At 42.8% G+C, this 25,110-nt stretch overlaps 1 protein-coding gene across 1 annotated transcript in view; it reads left to right on the forward strand.

Annotated features, from left to right (window-relative positions):
• Positions 1 to 25,110, forward strand: part of ABCA1 (ATP binding cassette subfamily A member 1) — a 126,196-nt gene that overhangs the window by 93,407 nt on the left and 7,679 nt on the right. Inside the window, 19 exon segments of the mRNA XM_055301648.1 lie at positions 1,171 to 1,219; positions 1,416 to 1,529; positions 2,805 to 2,953; positions 4,469 to 4,593; positions 5,649 to 5,747; positions 8,678 to 8,867; positions 9,883 to 9,977; positions 11,344 to 11,376; positions 12,462 to 12,567; positions 13,406 to 13,480; positions 13,963 to 14,132; positions 15,644 to 15,821; positions 17,747 to 17,862; positions 17,958 to 18,102; positions 19,566 to 19,689; positions 20,777 to 20,906; positions 21,404 to 21,524; positions 22,424 to 22,486; positions 23,081 to 23,187. Coding sequence (XP_055157623.1) covers positions 1,171 to 1,219; positions 1,416 to 1,529; positions 2,805 to 2,953; positions 4,469 to 4,593; positions 5,649 to 5,747; positions 8,678 to 8,867; positions 9,883 to 9,977; positions 11,344 to 11,376; positions 12,462 to 12,567; positions 13,406 to 13,480; positions 13,963 to 14,132; positions 15,644 to 15,821; positions 17,747 to 17,862; positions 17,958 to 18,102; positions 19,566 to 19,689; positions 20,777 to 20,906; positions 21,404 to 21,524; positions 22,424 to 22,486; positions 23,081 to 23,187 — 2,189 coding nt within the window.

The following is a 25,110-nucleotide window of genomic DNA, read 5'->3' on the forward strand; positions in this document are numbered from 1 at the left end:
AAAAAAAAAAAAAAGAATTGCTCCCTGATGTGGCTGTGTCATGGCCATACATAGGAAATAGCCAGCATTTATGGAAAATCTGTGTGTGCCTAGCGCTGAACTGGGTGTGTGTGGGGTTTTTTGCTGTTGTTTTAATTATTGTGGGGGCTCCTGGGTGACTCAGCCAGTTAAGCATCCAACTCTTGGTATTGGCTCAGGTCATGATCTCAGGGTCGTGACATTGAGCCCTGTGTCAGGCTCCATGCTCAGCACAAAGTCTGCTTGGGATTCTCTCTCTCTCTCACTCTCTCTCTCTTTCTCTCTCCCTCTGCCCCTTCCCTGATTCATGCACACTCTGTCTCTTTAAATAAAATCTTAAAAAAAAAAAAGTTGTAACTTAATCCCCATAAGATGAAAAACTGGGCACTCAGGGATGCCAAGCTAGGATTCAGAATCAAGGGTTTGGGCTAAAAAGCCCACGCTTCCTTTCCTGTGTAGCAGCACCTCCCTTTAGAGATCACAACACCACAGACCTGGAGGGCTGGGAAGGATACAAAAGTTGTCTGGCCCAGTGGTCCCCAAGCTTGACCATGCCAAAAAATCATCGGGGATATTGTTGACAATAAAAATTCCAAGCCTCAGTCAGCATCAGGGTCTCTGAATCAGAATTTCTGGAGGTAAGGCCTTAATGCCTGTGCTTTTATTACACAGTTTCCAGGCCGTGGACTATATAGGTCAGGGTTTAGAAATCATTGGCTAGTTCACATTCTCTTACGATGTTTGAATCCCTGACATAATATTTCTAGCAATGAGGACCCATCATCTTTTGATTCATTCTGTCTTGGATGACTTATCACGGTGCTAGGCTTCTCAAAGATTAGGAGCCGTAGACCTAGAAGAAGCCATGTAACCTGCTCCTTTTAGGTTCAGAACAAATTACTTCTGTGGTGTTCTAATGTCATACCTTTAATTTGAAAATGATTGTCCCGATTGATAGTTCTCACTACCGAGGAAATGCTCTCTGGTTAAAAATGCCTTCACTCCCAAGTGACTGGCAAAGTGTTACAAATAAATGAAGCTTTTACTTTTTGTCTTTAGGGGCTAACAAGCCACTCAGTAATGTAATAATCATGGCGGTGATGGTTGCTCTCATAACGTGGTGCTTATAATATTCTCACTCCTGTTTTTCAGATATTTCTCAAAGTGGCTGAAGAGAGTGGGGTGGATGCTGAGACCTCAGGTAACCCTCCGGGGGAGCTGCACACCCTCTGGGCAGTGCCCCCCCTGTAGGCCGCCTTAGCTCACCAGAGTTCTGCGTTTCCCTTTGACTTGTTTTATCCCATTCTTATTTTTAGTGTATACATTTGTGACAGATGAGAAGGGCTTGTTTTGTTACAAGTAAAAGAAAATGTGGAATTCTTTCCTTTTGCCTTCAGACGGCACCTTGCCAGCAAGACGAAACAGACGGGCCTTTGGGGACAAGCAGAGCTGTCTTCGCCCATTCACTGAAGATGATGCCATTGATCCTAATGATTCTGATGTAGATCCAGGTCTGTTCGGCCAAGATCTGTGTTCCGTTCCTTGAAAATGAATTTCTGTCTTGGGTACTCCTGTGTTTCCTTTGGAGGCCCTTGAGCCCAGGATGATAGATGCCTACAGGGCCCAAAGGGAAGTGGGAAGATGAGAAAAGCTGCCTTCTCTTTTCCAGCATTAGGCAGACCATCAGACCTGAAAGAGCCCATCCTCATCACTTTCTTCACTGAGTTGAGATCTCTCACTTGAGACACATAATAAAGGATGGTCCCTCAATCCTCTGAATCCATCTATTACCTCTTCTGTGGAGACCGACTTTCTTGCATACATTAGGTGTTTAATTGTTAAGTAAATATTCTTTGAATGGATGAATGATTTTGAATGAAGTCAGCTTTTAGGGTTATCTGTACCTTAGACTTAGATATTCTGGATGAGTGTGTCCTTGTACGTTTGACTGGGATGGAGAAGGGGAGGCAGGAAGTCAAGCAAATATTAGTAAGATGTTAAAGCACCTCAGTTAGAAATTATTAGTTTAAGACAAGGATTTTTATACAACTTTGAGGAACAGAAACCTTTTTGGCTCTCCCATTCTTCCAGTTCATATGAGAGTGTGGCCCTCCTGTTTTCCCGGATTTCAGACATTGTCAGTACCTGGATCATTTCAATGTGTCCACCTTTTACCAAAATAATAGATGGTAGACAAATCAGCATTGTATTTTCTCAATCATGTCAGCCTAAATGCATGGCCTGTTTCATAGAATATTCTATAAGAAATTGAGGATGACTTGGTTCATCTGAATGACTTGATATACGACAGTTATGTGTGAACATTTCTCTTCAGTTGTCTCAAGGCACCTTCATTTTCCACACTCATCAGATAGAGCTGGAAGGCAGAAACTGCTGCTGTTGGGCATCTGTAGTCCTAACATTTCCTTGGACATTGATTTGTCCTGAAAGCCTTTACTTCTGAGAGACTTAATTTATTTTTTTTAAGACTTTATTTATTTGAGAAAAAGAGAATAATTGAGAGATCATGAGCAGTGAGGAAGGGCAGAGGGAGAAGCAGACTCCCCACTGAGCAGGGAGCCCAATGTGGGACTTGATCCCAGGACCCTAGGATCATGACCTGAGCCAAAGGCAGATGCTCAACTGACTAAGCCACCCAGGTGCCCGAGACTGTTACTTTCAAACACAAGCATGCAAGATGGTTGCTGAGGATGCTGGAAGGAGGAGTGTGGTGATGTCTAAACTGCCTAAGATAGTAGGTAACCTTCAGTGTTGGCTTCTTGCAGAATCCAGAGAAACAGACCTGCTCAGCGGGATGGATGGCAAAGGCTCCTACCAGGTCAAGGGCTGGAAGCTCACACAGCAGCAGTTTGTGGCACTTCTGTGGAAGAGGCTGCTGATTGCCAGACGGAGTCGGAAGGGATTCTTTGCTCAGGTGAAGTGCTGCTCTGGGCCGGTGCCTCTGGCTTCAGGGGTGGGCTGCGGGCTCCTGACCAGCGAAGGCAGGAGAGGGTCATGGTGACGAGGTGGAGGCTGGAGCCCGCCCAACTCTCTGTATTTCAATCCCAGTCCTGCTTCTTGCCACTCACACATCTGTGGGCAAGTGACTTCTCTGTGCCTCCATGTCCTCATCTTTAGAATGAAGATGATGTACCTATGACATAGGGTTGTTATGTGGATTGAAATAAATGCTTAGAAGGGGCCTGTCGTTAAGGAGTGCTCTGTGTGTGTGTGTGTGTGTGTGTGTGTGTGTGTGTGTGTGTGTGTATGTGCACACGTGTGAGTTTTATTGCAGAGGATAGCCTAACAAGGACTGAGTTTAGAAAAATTGGCTGGGCAAATTCAGCTATCATAAGCTGAGAAATGATACATCCAGATGCACTTGATATATAAACTTATTGGAAACGTGATTTTTCTCTAAATTGATGCTTAGCTGCAAATTGACAAAAAGGTAGCCAGAGAGGTCAGAAAAAAATGGACAGAGAAGACTCATTACAGTGTTGCCTGCATGTCAGTGTTTGCATGCTCAGTGGCTTGATCAGAAGGGATAAAATGATCCCACTCTCTAAAATCAAGAAGTACAGAGCAAGCATGTGCAGAGTCTTCCCCACAGACCAAGTGGGTAATGCAGAGAGTCTGAGTTTGGAGCACACAGACCTGGTTTGGAATTCTGGGGCTGCTACTTATTGGCTGTGTGACCTTGGGCAAGTTCCTTAGTCTCTCTGAGCTCAATTCCCTTGTTTGTTGATTGGTGATAATGTTACTACTAGTTAGGGTTGTAACGATAAGGAAATGAGGTAATTGTCACCTAGTATTTTCCCATAAAGAAGGACTAAGGTAATTATGCTTTTTGAGGCCATTACCTGGTGACAGTGGCTGCTGTTCCTTTCAGAGCATGGGATCTGACTGGGTCATTCCATCTTGGTCTGCAGATTCCAAGTGAGACTACTGAGGCCACAGAAGTGACTTCACATGGGTAGAGATCGTAGTAGAGATGGAGGCAGGCTTCAGGTCTTCAGGCTCCTGGTGCAGGGCTGGTTGTCTCGGCCTTTCTCTGAGCTGAGCTGGGCTCACAGCCCTTGATGGGGTCTTCCTCAGGTCTCCAGAGGGAAGGGGGCAGGACCCCTTGTTCTGAGTCACCCTGACATGTGATCCCTGTGCACTCTGTAGGGTTTTTAGCTGGGTGCCTCTGCTAGGTGGCCACGGCCTCGGGCCTCGTGCTGTCAGCCTCCAGAAATGCCCCAGAGGGAAGGGGTTTCATTTTCAGCATCTGCTGCTTCCCAGCTTCCATGAGTGCCTTGGTGGAGCTTTGTCTGGGGCCCATAATGCTTGTTTGCGTGCTGGCTGGTCCAGGAGGCTAGCTGGGCGCGTAGGGTCTTGCCCCATGCCTTGTTTCCTAACATTTGCCCTTGGTTTGTAATTTCCTTTCCCCTCTGTGCCCTGGTCGTAGATCGTCCTGCCAGCTGTGTTTGTCTGCATTGCTCTGGTGTTCAGCCTGATTGTGCCCCCCTTTGGCAAGTACCCCAGCCTGGAACTTCAGCCCTGGATGTACAACGAACAGTACACATTTGTCAGGTATGTGTCTGCCTCCTGCGCCCCGGGAGAGAAGAGAGCTCAGGCTGACCAAGGGTGTTTGTGCTACTGAGGGCCAAGGGGAGGTGGACCCCGGGATCGCTCAGTGGAGTGGCCTTGATCAGCCCTTGAAAGCTCCTCCACAGACTAATGTTGGATGCAGAGAACAGCAGCAAATTGAACCTCAGATAATAGACCAGTCCTCTGTTCCCACTTTGAGCTCCTTTCCTCCTGTACTGCTGCCATCGGAACCATCATCTGCATGTTACGTAAATAATCTACTCTTGTAAAACATCTGTGATGAAGCTATATAGTATTTGGCTTTTCGTAGCTAGATTTTAATTTTGTCGTTTAATCCCAGGGCTTCAGGGCACTGTCACAGCCACCTCCAGCTTGTTTGCGTGCACAGGACAATGCATGTGTTCATTGCAGCTACAGATACTAACTAGCATTTGCTCTTTAGACAGAAATGCCAGCTACTCTTAACACTCCAGTTCTTTTCAGACAAAAGGACAAAGGAATTTCTCTACTTCCTTCTGCAGAAGCTTTCTTGAGTCTTGTAGTATTTTAGATCTTTAGATGGGGAAGCCTGTCAGTGACATGAAAGGGAAGCTTTAAAACAAACAATGAAAACAAAACAAAATGCATAAATATGTGAATCGATTCCTCTTTCTCTAGCCCCTTGTTCCTTTCCTGTTTAGTTCATATTTCATGGATAACTGTGAAAGCACTTTTGGAAAACTGACCCTTAATGAATTTCTTCAATTGAAAAGAAATAGAAATGTACACGTGTGTTTATATACATGTGCACACATGTTTACACAACTCCGTTCATTACAACTTACACAAGCTGCACTTGAGAGGGCTGTTACCTTGACCCTAAATATGCTGTCAGTGTCAGCTCCTTTTGGGTAGGTCTTGTATTTTATTCATTTCTGTTATGAAAGCTTGGCACACAGGAAGTGCCTAATGAAGTGTTCAGTTTAGAAAAACAGTTGTACCTCCCAATTCCTGGTTTTAATGAATTGCTGAGCTGGCCACCTCTCATGTACCCACAGTAACGACGCTCCTGAGGACATGAGCACCCAGGAACTCTTGAATGCCCTCACCAGAGACCCTGGCTTCGGGACCCGATGTATGGAAGGAAATCCAATCCCGTGAGTGCCACTTCAACAGCTGCCTTGTGTTATGCTGGTCACCTGGTTTGATGTCTGCTGTATTTCCTTTATCAGTTGTGATAGATGCCATATTGTGACTAGTATCATTTGTCCTTTGAACTGTTTTATTTTTTTTTTTTTTAATTTTTAAAAAGCTGATCTAGTAGTCTAACCAGACCATCTAGGAACAATTGTAGCCGACTAGGAAAGTTTTCTAGGATCCTGCAGAGTAAATCGCTACAGGCATTTACTGCTTTAGAGATTAGTATTTAATTTAAATAGCACTTTATACTGATCAAATGCTTTTTCCTTCTTCCCTTCTGCTGGCTCCTGTACCTAAAAGCAGAGATAGGCTGCCATTATAGATAATTTGCAGTTTTGCTTATCAGCTTCTTCACTTTACCAGCCTGAAAAGATGTTGTATTATTGTATATAAAAATGGACATTTTCTTCTTTGGGAGTTGCACATTTTTGTGTTTTCCTTCAAAATCTTTTTTAAGGAAGTAGGCAGAGTATGAATAAATGCAGTAAAATACCCATGCGTCTCTAAGTGGCCATGGTGTGTGTGTGTGTGTGTGTGTGTGTGTGTGTGTGTGTGTGTGTAGATCTTTGTGCATCAAGACTGTGCGTTTCCAAGGGAGCTGAACCATGGCCTATGCAGATTTGACACTTCAGGCTCAGGTAGGATGAGGTTCTAGCTCAGCTACACCATAGACTCTGAGGAATTACGGAGAGTATGGGAAAGTATAGGGAGATTGGAGGAAGAATAACTTGAATTCTAGATTTTATTTATTTTTTATTTTTTAATTTTTATTTATTTATGATAGTCACACACACACAGAGAGAGAGAGAGGCAGAGACACAGGCAGAGGGAGAAGCAGGCTCCATGCACCGGGAGCCCGACGTGGGACTCGATCCCGGGTCTCCAGGATCGCGCCCTGGGCCAAAGGCAGGCGCCAAACCGCTGCGCCACCCAGGGATCCCTATTTATTTATTTTTTAAAGGTTTTATTTATTTATTCATGAGAGACAGAGAGAGAGAGAGAGAGAGAGAGAGAGAGAGAGAGAGAGGCAGAGACACAGGCAGAGGGAGAAGCAGGCTCCATGCAGGGAGCCCCACGTGGGACTCGATCCCGGGTCTCCAGGGTCATGCCCTGGGCTGAAGGCAGTGCTAAACCACTGAGCCACCCGGGCTGCCCGAATTCTAGGTTTTAAGGGGAAGGTTCTCACCTTGTCAGTGGACAGACCAGTGAGCCTGGTCCCCGGGCATGCAAGGTTTCAGAGCAGGTATTTAGGTAGATAGCCACCATGTACCTGCTAGCTCTTATTATTGGATATTTACGAAATATCTGCCGGTACTTACTGTTTAATGGGTGGAAGCTCTAGCAGCCAATGTCCATTCCTAAAGAATAAGATGACCATGATGAAAAAGGACATGGAGACATCCTCTCTGGAGTCAGAAGACTTATGGCTTTGGACATAATCTGTAAATTTTGTAGGCGAGGTAGAAGAATGTGATGATGTGGAGTTATTATATGCCCACTGGGCAGTTTGGACTTAGATAAGTGCCAACATGGGCTCAGGGCAAGCCTCCAGAGACAAAAGAGGTCCGGTCCCCACTATCAGAGGACCCCCAGCATTGGGACAGAGCCCCACTGAGTGTGTGTTAGGGGTGGTGTGACAGAGGGGCCCCATTCTGGTGACTTCTACTGAGTTCACATTCTAACTTTTACCAAAAAGGATAGAACTGAGGGAAATTTGACTGGGACATTGATTGTGGCATTGGGCTTTGTCACAGCCAGTCATTTTGTGAAGTTTTTAGAGTGTAAACCCCATATCTTATGTTGACTTTTCCATCAAGTCATGGTTCCTTAGAACTAGAGCACAAACCACAAATCTGTTCTTTTGATATTTTTAGTACATACGAGAATAACAAAGAGTGTGGCTGTGGATTGTAGAATTTTGCAACTCGAAGGGATATTAGAAATGCCTTATTTCAACATGTCATTTTGTACTTTTGTTTTACGGGTAGAGAAGATAAGACCTGAGAGGACAAGGGTCTTGTTGGTGGTTCGCAGTGATTCGGAGCTCAAGTCAGGCATAAAGGCCTTGTGATGCTTGCAAACAACCTAGCTCTTCATGTACTGAGCACCCTTCCCACATCTCCTCCAAACCCCAATTCTGTACTCATTTTAAAACATAAAGTGAGTCTTGCCATTCCCCACCGATTTACAGCACATTGGACATAACATGCAGACTCCTTCCCAGCCGGGTCATCTGGCCATCCTCCACCCTCATCTCCCAACATTCTCCCTCCTATGTCATCCCGTCCCAGCCCACTACCTTCCTGCTGTTCCTCAAACATGGAAAGTTCATTTCTTTTTGGGGCTTTGTAACTCTATTTCCTTTACTTATAGTGTTATTTCTCCCCAAGCCCTTTCCTGACTTCTTTATAATCGTTTATGCCTTGGAAGAAGCCAGTAGTCCCTCTTCCCCCAATTCACTGTCCTCTTACTTTGTTTTTGGCTAACATTTGTTTATTGCCATATTCCTCTAGAGGAATGCAAGCTCTATGAAGGCAGGGACTTTGTCTTGTTTACCCCAGACTCTCAAATATGCAGAACAATGTCTGGCACGTAGTAGATGCTCAGTGAATATTCATTGAATGAACACAAGGGCAAGAGACCTGATGCCAGTGGATTGGGTTGACCAGAGTTTGGTATATGGGCATTTAGGATCCCTTTGTGTTCCTTTGTCCTTAACTGTAAAACGAGTAAAATGAGTTACCGGTATATGGGTCTGGGTGGAGATCAAACAAAACGGTGAGGGGACAGATGCATGTTTGTTATCAATTGATCTGTGCTCCTGAGCCAACGGGAAAGGCCAGATCCTCTTCTTGAGTGATGCTACCTTGATATCTTCCCTTTGCAGAGACGTGCCCTGCTCCGTGGGGGAGGAGGAGTGGACCACCGCCCCAGTTCCCCAGACCATCACAGACCTCTTCCAAAATGGGAACTGGACGATGGAGAATCCCTCACCCACCTGCCAGTGTAGCAGTGACAAAATCAAGAAGATGCTGCCCGTGTGTCCCCTGGGTGCAGGGGGCCTGCCTCCCCCACAGGTGAGTTGCTCTCTGTGTGACTGAGCAGGTAGTGGTGCAGGGCAGGCTGGGAAGCTTCTGCTTGGGAAGAAGGAATGGCTGACCTGTCATGTCAGGGTGTTGTCTTTCAGTCTTGATTTTAATTCTTATCACAGAGAAAAAAGCATGTGAGTTCTGATGGGGAGGGACTTGGTCTACAGTTCCTAGGTCTTAGCTTGTTTCTCTATTTTGAGAGGTGAGCCGAGGTTACTTACTTGTTTGAGTTAAAACCAGAACACGACACTCTGCTCAGTGGGCCAGACGCAGTGGAAGACACAGTCTGGCCTCTCCCACTGAGGTGATGCAACAGAACACACTGTGACAGGCCCGGTGTCATCCGTGGTTCTGCCACAGAGGAGCTGGTGACGTGGGACAGGCCACTCAGTCCCCCGGGCCTGTTTCCTTGCCTCCAAATTAGGGAGGCTGGCCCATAAAACTTCTGTGGGTCTTAAAACTCCGATATTCTCTAAGATTGTGAGTGTTGAGGAACAGTTCTGAAATTTTTGATTGAGAAAAATTTCAGGAACAGGCTTGCTTGTGACCCACCTCTGCTGCTTTATCAGTATGTCGGTTGCAGGGTGAGGACAATTTAAGAACGGAAAGATGTGTGGTTACTTCTCCTTAAGATAACAGCTAATCTATTCATCAGTCTAACTCCAGTGAACAAAAGAATTCACCGTGCATAGTCCATGATACTGCTCCCTAAAAACCTTTGTGACTATAAAGAATCCTAGTCCACTGTCTATTGTTTAGTAGTTCTGAATAATTTCCTAGGGGACATCTTGGCTTGGTATAAGTGCGTGGCCAATGCTGAGAGCAGAAGGGACCAGACCCCTGTGTTTGGCTGATGGCAGTGCCTGGGCCCTGTGGGCAGAGTCGGGTCACACTGTGTTCCATGTTTAAGAGACGTGTGTCACTGTAGTTCTTGATTTTTTTTTTTTTCTGTTTCAATTATGGTCCATAAAGACACTTGTGCTTGGTTTTTCTATGATGACAGAGAAAACAGAACACTGCAGACATCCTTCAGAACCTGACGGGAAGAAACATTTCGGACTATCTGGTGAAGACCTATGTGCAGATCATAGCCAAAAGGTCATTATTTACTAAACTTGGCCCTTGCTTGTTTCAATCCTGATTAGGGGAATTAAGATCTAAAAATAGCAGTGATGGGGAAAAATATCTGATTTGGGCCTGATGTTGGCTTTTGGAAGTTTAGGATTTTCTCCAAATCTAGAAAAGATATTATGAAGTTTTAGTTGTCCGCATCAAGGTTAAGGCTGCCTGGCATAAACACAGGGCTGTGCATTAGAAAAATTCTGGAGATCAAATGTACAGTATTGTGATTATACTGTATTATATACTTCAAAGTTGTGAAGAAACTAGATCTTAAATACGCTTACCAGAAAACAAGAGTTGATTATAGGACATGATGGAGGTACCATGGTAATCATATTACAATATATAAATATATCAAATCAAACTGTTCTACACCTTAAAGATGTTCTATATCAGTTATATGTCAATAAAAAATAAATCTGGATTAAAATTTGAATTCTACTTCATATCTGCTTTACCAGGATCAACTAGTTATCCTTTAAAAATTTTAGCCTTCATTTGTAGAATACGTGATAATATTGTGCTCTTATTATTTCACTGTGAAGATTAAATAACACTAACGTATGAAAGTGCCTCTCATGAATGGAAGGTGTGATAATATGGTCGATATGTGGCATTATGAAGCGAGCCCTGGGCCAGCCCAGTGGCTTGACATGGCTGTGGAGCCTTGGAAGAGCCATGAAGGTTCCAGGGCTATTGGGGCACAGCATTGAAAACTTGCTCAATGGCCAGAAAATGTTTGTTCTGGCTTCCTTTTTGGTTTATGGGGCTTCTCTGTTAGGTGTTCTCAGTGACTTTAAATGGCAAGGGTTTGCTTGAACGGTAATTACTGTGAGTTTCCAAGAAAGAGGCATAACCTTGCCGTGTCTTCTATAGTTGACATATTACCTCTAATATAAAAAGTTTTGGGGTGTCTGGCTAGGCTCAGTTGGTAGAGCATGTGACTCTTGATCTCAGGGTCATGAGTTCGAGCCTCACAATGGGCATAGAGCCTACTTAAAAAGAATTAAAAAAAAATTTAGTCCCATCTTAGGTCTGTAAGGTGGTTATTTAATTGGTTTCATCCAAGTCATAATTTTCACATAAACAACATGTTATTCATATATTTCATATAAATGAAATAAAGTTTTTAGATAACAAGGTTTTAAGATGGGGTGAAGAAAATACATAGTGACTGGGGTGTCCTTCCATGGGTACCACCTCCCTACACCAGCCTGATCATGGGATTCTTTCTGTCCTGGCTTGTCTCCTTGGGTAGAGAGTAACTTCTTTTGTATCATCAGGAATAGGATCAATGTTTCTTTGAACTGATTTTTGCTTTCTCTTTCTTTGTCCTCTGCAGTTTAAAGAACAAGATCTGGGTGAATGAATTTAGGTAAGCCGATCTCTTTCTGTGCTCGCTTGGATTTTGTCTGGACTCCTGTAGTAGTAGTAGTAGTAGTTCAGAAGGATGACTTTGATCTAGGTATATGGGATCTCAGGAAGTGGGGGTGTGGGGATTGTTTAGACCTCAGTGCTCCTGCTCAGTGCTCAGCGGCTGCCTCAGACACCTTTGAAATCTTTGGCATTCCGATCCCCTCGGGAAATTCAGCAGTTTCTTGGAGGGTCTCTAGGGATTTAACAGGGAAGCACAGTGTTGTGAGGGAAATACCTTATTCTGTTTATACCCCCCCCCCCCGAAATCAGATTCCCAGGGGAGGGGGGGTCCTGGGGCCTCCAGGACAATTTTTCAGGCCTTTAGAATGAAGCCAAGAAGGTCTCAAATGAAGGAAGAGGCATCAAAGCTGTCTGTTTTCACAGTGTTTGAACTCCTTTGTCTCTCTGGGTTTTGAAGGGATAGGTGACACTAGGGAAGAAAAGAAGGAACCATCCTGGAAGCCCATTCATACCTCCCAGAAACTGAAATGCCTTATATGGCTGCATCAAAACTTAGCTCTGCCACCACTTCCCACCTTCCCTCTTTGCCTTTTTCCAAAGGACCAGGACCTACAGAACTCTGCACAGAGCAGATGCAGGCTGGGGGCCCCTACGTGGCCTTCACACTAGGAAAGAGCCATGTCCTGTCTTTAAGCCCTCCCAGGCTACTCTGGTCACTGTCCCACCCTTAACACCTCATCTGCTTGCCCTGACACCCAGAGACCCACACGCAGGTGCAGGCCTGGGCATCCAGGGTGGGAGGAGCACCTGTGAGACAAAAGACCGTTCTTTCCTCAATGTCTCAGACATCTCACACTGTGTAGTCACAGGCTGGTCCTTCCCACTTCGGCCGTAAGCATAAGGAGTTAAGAGATTGCCAGGATTCACTAGAGGAGGCCAAGATGCAGCTTCATCTGAGTCTAACTTTGGTCCTGCTTCGAATAAGCAGTTCACCTACCTGAAGCACGCGCACATTCATGTGAGGCCTGCTGCTGAATGGTACCGTGTGCCCCGCTGTATTTTAATGTCACGCTGTTCTTTTAGGTATGGAGGATTTTCCCTGGGTGCCAGTAATTCTCATTCACTTCCTTCAAGTCAAGAAGTTAATAATGCCATCAAGCAAGTGAAGAAGCACTTGAAGCTGGCGAAGGTATGGTATCCATCCTAGAACATGTCAGAGAAATAGGCCCAAAGTTGCCACTATGTGGGAACAGTTGGCAGGTAAATCTAATCACCTAGCCTCTTACAATTTTTAACACGTTTTTAGTACAAAGCTGAATTGGCATTTACTGAGATCTTGTGCCAGCCAAGACCGAGCTACTCAGTATATGTTTAATATCTGAAAACATAGATCAAAAAATAAAATTCAGAGGCTTAGAAGCTCTCAGAATAATTTCACTTCATGAATGTAGCCAGTAGGTAAATAAACTGGGCTTCACACCTACTTATCTAAAACAATCACTGGTGAAACAGGAAATGAATTATTTCCTTTAAGCTGGCAGTAGGACCTCGTAGGCTCTCACTTTGTTTCTCAGTATTTTGGGTTTCCCATTATTAAATGAAAATGAGGGCTCAGATGGCATGGATTTCAGGGTCACAGACATCCGTGATAGTCCTAGAGTCTGTATCTCCACTTTTGAGGCACAGGCCCCACATGTCCAATGCACCTGCACATTCTGAATGTAGTTCTGGGTCTTAGGAGGATGCCAAGGGACCACTTTGAAGAATGCTTACCACCCGGTTAAGCAGACATCCGCATCTTGGGACTTTGAGTCACAGAATGTCCCTGTGATTTTTTCAAAGCTTGTGGTTCATGGCATTATGAATGCTTTTGATTTCTGGTCACTTGTTTCTTGGGTGCCAGTTATGCAGTGGCTTCAAATCTCACCTCAGTGAACAGAGCGTTACTGTGTTGCCCTTCACGGAGCTGTCCTATTGTCCTTCGCTTGTGAACCATCCCAACTGAGGCAGGTTTCTGTTGTTCACAGGACAGTTCTGCAGATCGATTTCTCAGCAACTTGGGGAGGTTCATGACGGGACTGGACACGAAAAATAATGTCAAGGTGAGGCCCTCTGTTCTAGTAGCTTCTTGATGAACAATAATACTTAAGTACTTTCAGTTCATGATGTTTTATTTTTTTAATTTTTTTTTTATTTTTTAAAGGTTTTATTTATTTATTCATGAGACACACACATAGAGAGAGAGGCAGAGACACAGGGAGGGAGAAGCAGGCTCCATGTAGGGAGCCCGATGTGGGATTCGATCCTGGGTCTCCAGGATCAGGCCCTGGGCCGAAGGCAGTTGCTAAACCACTGAGCCACCCAGGGATCCCTCAGCTCATGATGTTGTTGGGTGTAAATGGGTGTATGGTCAGCACTTTCCATACCTGGAGGCTGTTACTACTTTGCCATGTTCTCTGACTATAATGTTTTATCTTGGTGTATGACCAGATTTCTTCAAATGTATGCCTATGTATTGTATGCGGCATTGTATCCGGAGCAGGATTTGGAAGCATTACTTTGTACCTGGTGTATTTTATTTTAGGTGTGGTTCAACAACAAGGGCTGGCATGCCATCAGCTCTTTCTTGAATGTCATCAACAATGCCATTCTCCGGGCCAACCTGCAGAAGGGAGAGAACCCCAGCCAGTATGGGATTACTGCTTTCAATCACCCCCTGAATCTCACCAAGCAGCAGCTCTCGGAAGTGGCTCTGTAAGTGTGGCTGTGTCTAAATGGGTAGGGTAAGGAGAGGACAGGGCGTTGTTGGCGGACTCATGGCGTAGGGGAAGGAAGTATGAAGCCGGTTGTGGAGTACCAGCTGAGGACATACTTACAGTTATGGAATGTCTGGGCTAATTCAGGTTCTGGGCAGAACACGACCACTTTACGAATTGGCTGGCAGGGATTAAACTGCAGAAGATCAATGATTCTGATGGATTAAAAACCATTACATTTAGTGAATTTACATTACAATTTAGTGAAATTGTCAATAAAATCCTAAAATAATTTAGCTCATCATTAACACAGTGGTTAATAAAAAACCAGTTTTATTAGTTTTGAAACCACTGTTTCTAAACTTAGCGAAGCATGCTTTTATCAGCTTGTCTTTTTTAATTCCTTAGTCAAGCTTGTGTGTGTGTGTGTGTGTGAAGTTTAAAGCCAGTATGATACAGTTTAAAGTGCATAACCTTTGGAGCTCCATGTTTGACTCTGGTTTCTAAATTTCTAGATGTATGGTGTTAAATGAGGCAATTCATGTAAATTGCCGAGTCCAGCACTCAGCACATTGTTGATATTCAACACATGTTAAATTCTTTCCTGTGTACAGAGCATGGCACAACTATTTCTGTGTAACTCATATAGAATATCAATATATATCACTAGGATCTTTAGACCAAGTTCACATAAAATTAATAAATATAAAAAGTTTGTTATGCCTTGTTTAATGGGCTTGTAACTATTCTTATAATAGAATTTGATAGAATTTTTGTTATGTGTTAGATTGATATGCTACACACTATTGCTTTCAAATTTGTTTATATCCAGAAATTATTTGAATAGTTACACACTCACACTTCTGCTTTATTTTATTTTCAAGATGCATTAGACCTATATGTGTGAAAACTTACAAGTTTCTTAAAGTTCAAGAACAGAGGACCAAAGCGAATGCCATTTGGCCATTCTTAGACTTCCTTTAAAAAAAAAATTACTTAGTTACTTACTTAGTTACTTACTTACTTACTTATTTATTTATTTATTTATTTGAGACACACACACAGAGAGGCAGAGACACAGGCAGAGGGAGAAGCAGGCTCCATGCAGGGAGCCCGATGTGGGACTCAATCCTGGATCCCGGGATCATGCCCTGAGCAAAAGGCAGACACTCAACTGCTAAGCCACCCAGGCATCCCCTTAGACTTCTTTTAATAAATTCATTATGACAATGGATTCTTTTTTGCTTCATTGAAATCAATTTTGCATTTTAATTATTAGGGTTTTTTTTTTTTAATTGAAAATAATCATCTTTAACCCTGAATAAAATACAGTGGGTGAATGGATTTTTTTCCCCCCATGGGCTATGCCTTAGATCTCAGATATCTGTGTGTGTGTGTGTGTGTGTGTGTGTGTGTGTGTGTGCGCGCACACACGTACATGCATGTATCTCGCTTGAGTTCTCAGTTGCATCAATGGCCCCTCATATCCTCACTGCCTTTCTTTTTCAGGATGACCACATCCGTGGATGTCCTGGTGTCCATCTGTGTCATCTTTGCAATGTCCTTCGTCCCGGCCAGCTTTGTTGTGTTCCTGATCCAAGAGCGGGTCAGCAAAGCAAAGCACCTGCAGTTCATCAGTGGCGTGAAGCCTGTCATCTACTGGCTCTCCAATTTTGTGTGGGATATGGTAAGAACCCTAATCTACTGCTGTTTTATAAATCATCAGGGCTGTGTATTGGATGAGAGGGCCCCTGCCTTTTCTAAAAGTGTTTTAGGTAGTCAAAATGAATGAAAAAGGAAAAGGCAGAGGCAGTTGTATACTCTCATGACACTAAGTATGGCATCAAATACAGAGCCAATATCACACAAAATCTGTCTATACAGCCATTAATACCACTATCATCACTACCACGGATTTCCTAAGTGACCACTTTTCAAAGTAGCATCGACCTGGAAGATTCTTAGTTAAAACTCCAATTCCTCTACCTTGTCTGGTAGGTTTTCACCTCCAGAATCAAGGTGTTCTTTGCCTTAGGAAATCCATCTTTCATTTGAACACTCTATCCATTTGACCCAGAAGCTTATTCATCCATTTCAAATATGTTTTTTTGTGCCAGCTCTAATATATTGCTTCTGTTCAGACCACTATGGAGGACTTCAAGGAATTTCAAAGTTCTAATTTTTGTAAAGTGGAGTTGAAATATGTCTCCCTTGACTTCTACTCATTGTAAGCCACACAGAACAGATTTAATCCTTCTCCCACTGCACAGCCCCTCGGGTATTTGAAGACAACTTTCATTTAACCTAAGTCTTCCCCATAGAAGATGATATATGAGAACACACTTCGTAATCTCTAAAGCACTGTAGAAGCACGAGTGATGATGTTGAGGATGATGTCTGTGCTGATTATACCAAGCCTCTCAGACTTGTCACCGTCCTGATATGCTGCCTTTCTGTGGCCATGCTGCACATTGTTAATGTTCCTTTTGAAAAGCCAAGCTCAGAACTAACTTTGTGTTCAGGCTGTGGTCTGAAGGGTTCCAAGTCTAGAGAGAGTTGACCTTTATCCCATACTTTCATTACTCAGCCCACGGATATCACATGGGGAAGAAGCGCTGTCTTGTTAGCAACTTGGTAGTGAACTGAAATGTCCATTTCACAGAATGATTGGTTGAATGGACTCTTTCATTTTACACTAATGCAATTGACTTTTTGAACCTAAACTTTATATTTATCCCTGTTACACTGCATCTTGTTTAGTATCCATTTGTTTTGTTGTTATCTTGATGATCTGGTAATTACTTCATTCTGTAAACACATCCTGAGCGTTCACTGTGTATCTGTCTGTGGCAGCTGCGGGAGATTCAGAGATGAAAGATGGAGTCTGTGGACTCAGAGATGTCACTTATCTATCTCTGTATTATCTGTCCCTTCCTGCTTTAGAGACTCTGAAATTTGCTAAAAGCAGGTCTTCATCTAAGTTGTGATAAACGTGGGGAAGGACAGGATTGAGGCGGAGCCCCGCTGTCTGAAGCTCTCCCTTCCCTGCTTGTGCTTTGCTCCACCAGCTATGAATTCTCTTAATTGTCCTGTAGTCAGGTCTTTATACCTGCATTTTAATGCTTGATACACTGTCAGGACAGACTTTAAAATTCTTCTCAGGGTGATGAAACAATTCTGACATTCATGTTATGAGGTGAGCGCTTATAAGTAGATTCCATGTGAGATTGAACTTGGGCAGTTGTAATATAGCTTTAATGATGAAACACAAAGTCATCTTCAGGGAGAATAATGGAAGCTTATTTGCTGCCTGTGAAATTGTAATTACTGTGACGGGGAATCCATCGCTCAGTAAGTTTACTGAGCGTGACACCTTGGCTTAGCTGGTGGAAAGACAGAAAGGGCATATGCAGTTTATAAAATCAGCCAAGGGGAAAATGCTTGTCCAAATGTATTGTCCGGTGTTTTGATTAATAGTTCATGTGGCTTCATTAACTCAAAGTTATTCTCCACTATGTTTATCTGCCCTTTCTTGTCCTATGATGGTGAAGACTTGAGGTGTGTTGGGTCTCCGACTTAGGGGTGAACTTTATTTCCTTGCTTCCCTTTTAGTGCAACTATGTGGTTCCTGCCACGCTGGTCATTATCATCTTCATCTGCTTCCAGCAGAAGTCCTACGTGTCCTCTACCAACCTGCCTGTGCTAGCTCTTCTACTGCTGCTGTACGGGTAAGGAACCTCTGGATGGCCGTAGGGCACACGGCGCCGTAGGCAGAGGGAAGGCAGGGGACACCCGGCGGACATTTGTCTTTGTGCCTCACCAGGTGGTCCATCACACCTCTCATGTACCCAGCCTCCTTCGTGTTCAAGATCCCCAGCACAGCCTACGTGGTTCTCACCAGCGTGAACCTCTTCATCGGCATCAACGGCAGTGTGGCCACTTTTGTGCTGGAGCTCTTTACCAACAATGTGAGTCCTGCAGAAAGATGACCTCCTGCTGGGACGAGTGGCTCTGCGAGCCGGAGGGCAGCCTTGAATCATGATCTCGTACTACTTACCTGTGCGGCTCTGTCCCTTTTCAGATTGTCTCCTCCCTGGGTTTGCAGAGCACCTCTTTCTCCTCCTTTTCTTTATATCTCTCGGAGCGATCAAACGCTTCGGTTTCCTTTGACGGGGTCTTCTGTACTCCCTTCTGTTCAAGTGTTGCTCTTCCCAGTATTCGGTCCTCTGGCATCTTTGCTTTCCACTTTAGATGCTGTCTCTGTGGGATGCCATTCTTCCCCGAGGCTTTGACCAACTGCCCTCTCTGTGTCTTATGTTGTTATCTCCTGGATCTAGGCCTTTGACCCTGATTGTTCCTTTGAACTCTAGTCTCACATTTTTCACTTGCCTAGCCAGTGGCTCCATTTAGATTATTTCCAGATACCCCAGACTTGACCTGTCCTGATCATCTTCTCCCTCAGAACCTAGTATTTCTCTTGCTATTCCTGTCACACTGGATGTCATTACCACCCACCAAGTGCCCCCAGCTGGCGATAGTATGGTCCTCGTAGATGCTTTGCTTTTGCTTATTGCCCACATTCAGCTGTTTACCCTGTCAGTTCTTCTGATTACAGATCTCTCAAAGGGTCTCTGCCCATTCCTGTTGTCATTGTTTTTGTCCAGACACCTTAACTTAGCATGCAAGGCCTTGGGCAACGTACAGCCCTTCCTGGCCAGATCCACCACACCCTTCCCCAGGGCGCTGTAACTTCACCGTACGTGGTTGCTCCTTGACCCTCCAACCTCCTGTAGGTCTTAATGTCCTTTATCTTACTAACCCTTCAAGACTGTGCTCCTCGGCGAAGGTTTCCTTTCCAGCCCTTTGGGAGGTACTCTATCCCCCTTGCTCCCGAAGCCCTCAGTTCATGCCTCCAGTGTGACACCTATCCAATTATGTGTTCACTTCCTCAGAGTACAGACTGTTTCTTAACCTTTGCCTCCCCTAGTACTCTGGCACAAGGCATCCAGCACGCAACTTAATTGTTGGGTGTTTGGCCACTGGCTTGATGTATACAAGAAGAATTTTTAAAATTCCAACAAAATACTGAAGCTGAAATGTTGACCCAGACACGAGCAATTTGATTTTGAAATGCTAAGCCAATATTTTATTATGGATTTGCTTCTGATTAAACATAACTGTGCTTCTAAACTTTGCTCATATTTCTCCATATTCATAGCATTAGTCCAAATCTTCTAAAGAAGAAATTTTATTATGTTATATGTCATCAACCGTGGCTGCTGCTATTAATTGGTGTCTGAATTCAAAGGTTCAGTTTCACCCCAGGGAATCAAATTTTTCTTCTCTCTCATATTTCAGACCTTGATATATTTTAAGCCTAAACCACAAATGACATTCAGTTTCTCTCTGTCTTATTATTAATTTTTTTTAGAAGCTGAATAACATCAATGATATCCTGAAGTCTGTCTTCTTGATCTTTCCACATTTTTGCCTGGGACGGGGGCTCATTGACATGGTGAAAAACCAGGCAATGGCTGATGCCTTGGAAAGGTTTGGTGAGTGACAGCTGTGGCCCATGGGTGCTTTCATGGCAGTTTTCATGAGCCTGGGTACTCTGGACTTTGTTTTGGAAAGAGGCTGGTGACTGAGCAGACGACTTCTCACCACTGAGGAAAGGTTCATACAATGAACCTGGACGTGGCACAGGTCTTTTGGTACAACATTCATTTCTGTCTCTGATAGCACTGAGAAAACTGTCTGAATGCACTGAGGGGGGTTTTAGAGGTAAGGAAAATACTGGCTTTATCCTGAATCCAAGGCATGATGCCCATGGTTTGCATTTGTTAGTCGTTGGAAAAGTCAAACCACAGTATGCGAATTGGATACAGGCCAGAGAATCAGAAGGGGGGGGGTACAAACTTTGGCTCTGACTACTAAGAAAATCAAGGGCCTGCAGAGGTGGCCATCTATTACCTTTTACACAGTCTATAAAAAGGTAATTTACTGCAGCTCTTTTCTATCTTTAGAGTCTTTAAAAATATTTCTCCTTTGGCCATATTACTACTCTTTATCTACAGGCTTATATAGCTAGATGGGCCATATTATTTAATGGACATAGAAGAGGGACTTTTTTTTCCCCCCCAATTAGCAGGTACAAAGGAGATGTGTAAGGAATGTAAGCCAGGTGATTGGATTGGTTTGCTAGGTTACATTATATCCTACTGAAAGGAGCATCTTTTTAAAGTGCTCTCTAATCTTCCTTTAGTGAAACTTAGAGTTTGCTAAGATACCCTAGAAATTACCCTGGATTGTTTGTCTTTTTAAAAAGGATTTTTGGCATGTCTTATTAAAAGGAAACATAAGATATGAAATTATAGATCTCATACTTGTTATAATACTTGTAATTCTAAAAAAAAAAAAAATACTTGTAATTCTGACTGACAATGGGTCACAGCATATTTTCCCAACACCCTGCCCTAAATCAGACTTGGAAAGTCGTCAACTCCTTTAATTTTTCTGCTTGTCAGAGGCAATAACCATTGGTGTTTCTAGGAACATAGGTGAATTCGAGCCTGAATTTGAGGAAGGGCCATGGTCTTTGGTGGCTCCATTCTAACTGGATCTCTGCATTGTGTCTACCAGGGGAGAACCGTTTTGTTTCACCACTGTCTTGGGACTTAGTGGGACGAAACCTCTTCGCCATGGCCGTGGAAGGGGTGGTTTTCTTCCTCATCACTGTTCTAATCCAGTACAGATTCTTCATCAGGCCCAGGTGAGCTTTTTCTCAGTACTGGTGGAACATCTGGTTGAGGGTCACAGGGTTTTTTAAAATTTTTTTTAATTTATTTATGATAGTCACACACAGAGAGAGAGGCAGAGACATAGGCAGAGGGAGAAGCAGGCTCCATGCACCGGGAGCCCAACGTGGGATTCGATCCCGGGTCTCCAGGATCGCGCCCTGGGCCAAAGGCAGGCGCCAAACTGCTGCACCACCCAGGGATCCCATAGGGTCACAGGGTTTGAGGAAAACAGGGAAACAGTGGTGGTCAGTGGTGGTTGCATTGCATTGCAGCTCCAGACAATGCGGCTGATTTTCCTAATGTGGGCATCCTCTAGCCCATGACACTGTTGATCCTAAAAGAAACCTGGAGAGAGTAGATTATTTTTTTTTTTTTTGAGAGAGTAGATTTAAAGGGCTTCCTTAGAAATTGGACCTTTGTCTTGAAAAATATCTTGAAAGATTGATTTTCTTAAAATTTGTTCCCTAAGGCCTATAAAAGCAAAGCTTCCCCCTTTGAATGATGAGGATGAAGATGTGAAGCGGGAAAGACAGAGAATTCTTGATGGTGGAGGACAGAATGACATCTTGGAAATCAAGGAGCTGACTAAGGTGGGACAGTGAGTTCAGGCTCTCACTACTTGTCTTCAGTTTTTTTCAGCTTTATATATTGGAAATGAGCATTTTTACTGATGTGATTAATGAAAAGACCATACTTCCTGAAATATGTGCATCTATACCAAACTTCTATCAATTTAGTTTTATTTAAAATATACCAGGGAGCCTTCTTAATTAAAGAAATCCTACTGAGAATACTTTTGTAACATGAAGTCTGGTTCTCAGCTATATTTGTTTTTCACTTATGTGTTTTTTAAAACATATTAGAATTATATATCCAGTCAAAGCTAAGGTAGGAAGAATAAATGATTGATGTTTGAGTATCATAGTCTAAAAAGCTAATGTCTCTGTTGCTTAGGAAGAGGGTTTGTTTCAGCCCACTCTCTGTGCCAGATTCCCAACAGTTCACTTTTTTATAATACATACAGTATTTGCAGTGTTTTGATTATATATTTTTGACCCTGTAGAATTTTTTTTTTAAATGTAGGCTCCATGCCCAGCAGAACTCATGACCCAGAGATCAAGACCTGAGCTGAGATCAAGAGTTAGACGCTTAACCTGACTGAGCCACCCAGGCGTCCCTAGAATTTAATTTTTTTAAAAAAATTACAATATTAAGTAAATGAAAAATTATGTAGATATTAATGCCCAATATGTTTCTTAAAATGGTTGATATTAGATTAAAAATAATCTAATTTTAAGCTTTAGAGTCATTCCGAAGCTAGTTGCACAGAGTCGGACGGACCAAGACTCTTAGCATCTCAAATATGACTTAGTTGTATTTTTGAGCCTTACTTTGTGTGTTTGGGTTATAATTCCAAACTCTTCCACAGTTGCTTGGGCTAGCTGTGATTCACTACAGTTCTTGAATTTTTACATTTTGTTGGTTGCAGATATATAGAAGAAAGAGGAAGCCTGCTGTTGACAGGATATGCGTTGGCATTCCTCCTGGCGAGGTAAAGGCACTGTCTATAATCTACTTGTCTCCGTTCATTCAGATTATCTACCCCATCTAACGACGTTTATAATGGTTAAAAGTAGTTTTTAGAGCCTTCTCTCTTTATGTCTACATGGAACGATTAGTCATTGAGAAGATTGGGATTCCATATGTTAAAAAAGCAACAATTTTGGATAATCTCAGGCAATTTAAGAAAAGAATGTAGATCCAAAATGTGTCTTTGTGATCCATTCAGTATGATGATGAAATTCAAATATTTTTAAGTAGGGTTTTTTAAATTTTCTTGTTCATGTTTGTGTTCTTTTATGCCTTTTAGCCAAATTAGATTGAAATGTGACTAGTTGGCTTTCATTACTGTTTTTTGCACATTAACTTTGGCTTCAGCCTGACAACTCCAATAATATTTACAAATTTGTTCAGTATGTTTCATTATAAAATGTTTAAATAAATATCTATATAATTTCTTAAAACCAAAAAAATAATATTTTAGAATCATGTTATTTAAAAACTAAGTGAGGTCACTATTTTATAAGAGTCATTTATATTCAGATTTTTAGTAGTTTGCTTATACAGCTTACGCAATCTTTTTCAGTGCTTTGGACTTCTAGGAGTTAATGGGGCTGGGAAATCATCAACTTTCAAGATGTTAACTGGAGATACCACTGTTACCAGAGGAGATGCTTTCCTTAACAAAAACAGGTGAGAAAAGACATGAACTGTATTTACCTCAAAGACTTTTTTTTACTCTAAATAAATATATTTGTATTTTTCTGATTTTTTTCTGATTATAATAGTACTATATAGTTTATAAAAATGTTGACATAAAGTGTAAAGACAAAAATAAAAATCATCCATAATCCCACTACCTAGAGATAACTGCTGTTTACATTTTTCCTTCCAGTCACCCTCTATTTTTTTTAACAGCTGTATTCAGGTATAATTTTACATAGCATGTAGTTTACTTGTCTTAAGATTCCAATTCAGTGATTTCTAACCAATTTACAAGGCTGTGTACGTATCACCACAGTTTTAGAACATTCTCACTACCCCCAAATCTAATTTACACATATAAATGTATTATAAAATTGAAATGATACTGTATCTAGATTTTTAAAATTAGTTTATTGTTAATGGGTATAGTATGAATATTTCTCAATGGGTTACATATTCTAAGATGTTGACTTTACTGCATAAAATCTCCCTATGTACATTTATCTGCAGTTTAATCAGCTCCTCATTGCTGGACATTTGTTAGTTTCCACTTTTCACTATGTAAATATGTCCTTGTATTATCTTTTCTTTCCTCAGGGAAACTTCCTACAAGGTGAAAGGCTGTGTACTTGCCCAATTGCCCTGCCTCAAGAGGGTCTCTAAGTTTTTGAGGCCACATTAGGCCATTACCTGAGAATACACAGGTCACTAAGCAGTATGATCTTTAGAGGGTGTCCATCTCCACTTTAGAGACACTGGGCAATGTTACCCTTGAGTACTTGAGTATGAGGGGCTTCTCTGGGCTTTTTATATGGAGAGATGGTTCAAGACAGTGGCTTTTGAACTTTTCTGGCCATGACCCATAGTAGCAAATACATTTTACCTCTCAAAATAGTAAATACACAAAAATCACATAAACAGGCATATCTTAAATTTAGTGGGTCATGATCAGTTTTTTTAATTTTGTAACTCATTCATGGGTGATGACTCACAATTTAGAAATGATAGGGGGCAACTAGCCAATAAAATTGAAGAGAATGAGGGACTTAATGTACTCATGAGTCTCCTCTTTTGTCTCATCAGTTTTTTTCAGTAGCAGGGTAAAGAAGGTTTAAGATAACAGAAATTCTGGAATAGCAGGCCTGAAACCATGCATCTGCTTCCCAGGCTTGTTCCTAGTACCAGGCTCCTTGGAATAAAGCAATGGTAGCAATAAGTGGCTCAAATTAAGGTTACTCACAGCGACTGGTTGTGAGAGCTGGCTTGGGCAGTGTTGCCGTGAGGGCCAGGCACAGTGTCTGTGGGCACCTCAATCATAACTCTGGAAAAGGCTGGACCTGGGAGTATTAAACAGATAGGCAGTGGGGAATGAATACTGCTCAAAGGTCAAATGCTGTCCAGAGGTGGCTGATGTGCAGCCGTAAGACTGGATGGGATGCTGAGCTACTCCCATATCAAGGGTTCTTTACCTGAAATTGACATCATAGAACCCAAGAGCTCCTTCCACCAATATCTTTAAGGCTGTGTCTGTAGATATATATTCTTTTTGTCACCATATTTTCAGATAGCCTGTGATCAAAAACAAAAAGCAAAACAAAAATCCCCAAAACAAACCCTTTAAAAACCAGGAGGGTGCCTAGGTTGGGTCAATAGTGGGACCAGGGGGTCTGGACCATGTTGGGTCCAAGTCAATGTATGGGCAGCAAAAAGAGGGAGGGAGTCACACCTGGATTTGCTGGGCCACCTCTGGGTCTGAATGGCCATGAGGGAGACTTTAGAGTAACAAAGTACTTGGTGCCTATGACTGATAACAGGGGTCAAATCTGGGATGGAGACTTAATGTTAAAGTCCCAGGATTGTGGGAGTGAAGTTGTTGGTGAAGATGGACTTGGGAATCTTGAAATAGGACAG

This window comes from Nyctereutes procyonoides, unplaced genomic scaffold, assembly GCF_905146905.1.
Source record: "Nyctereutes procyonoides isolate TBG_1078 unplaced genomic scaffold, NYPRO_anot_genome, whole genome shotgun sequence".
In the NCBI taxonomy this organism is placed as follows: Eukaryota; Metazoa; Chordata; class Mammalia; order Carnivora; family Canidae; genus Nyctereutes; species Nyctereutes procyonoides.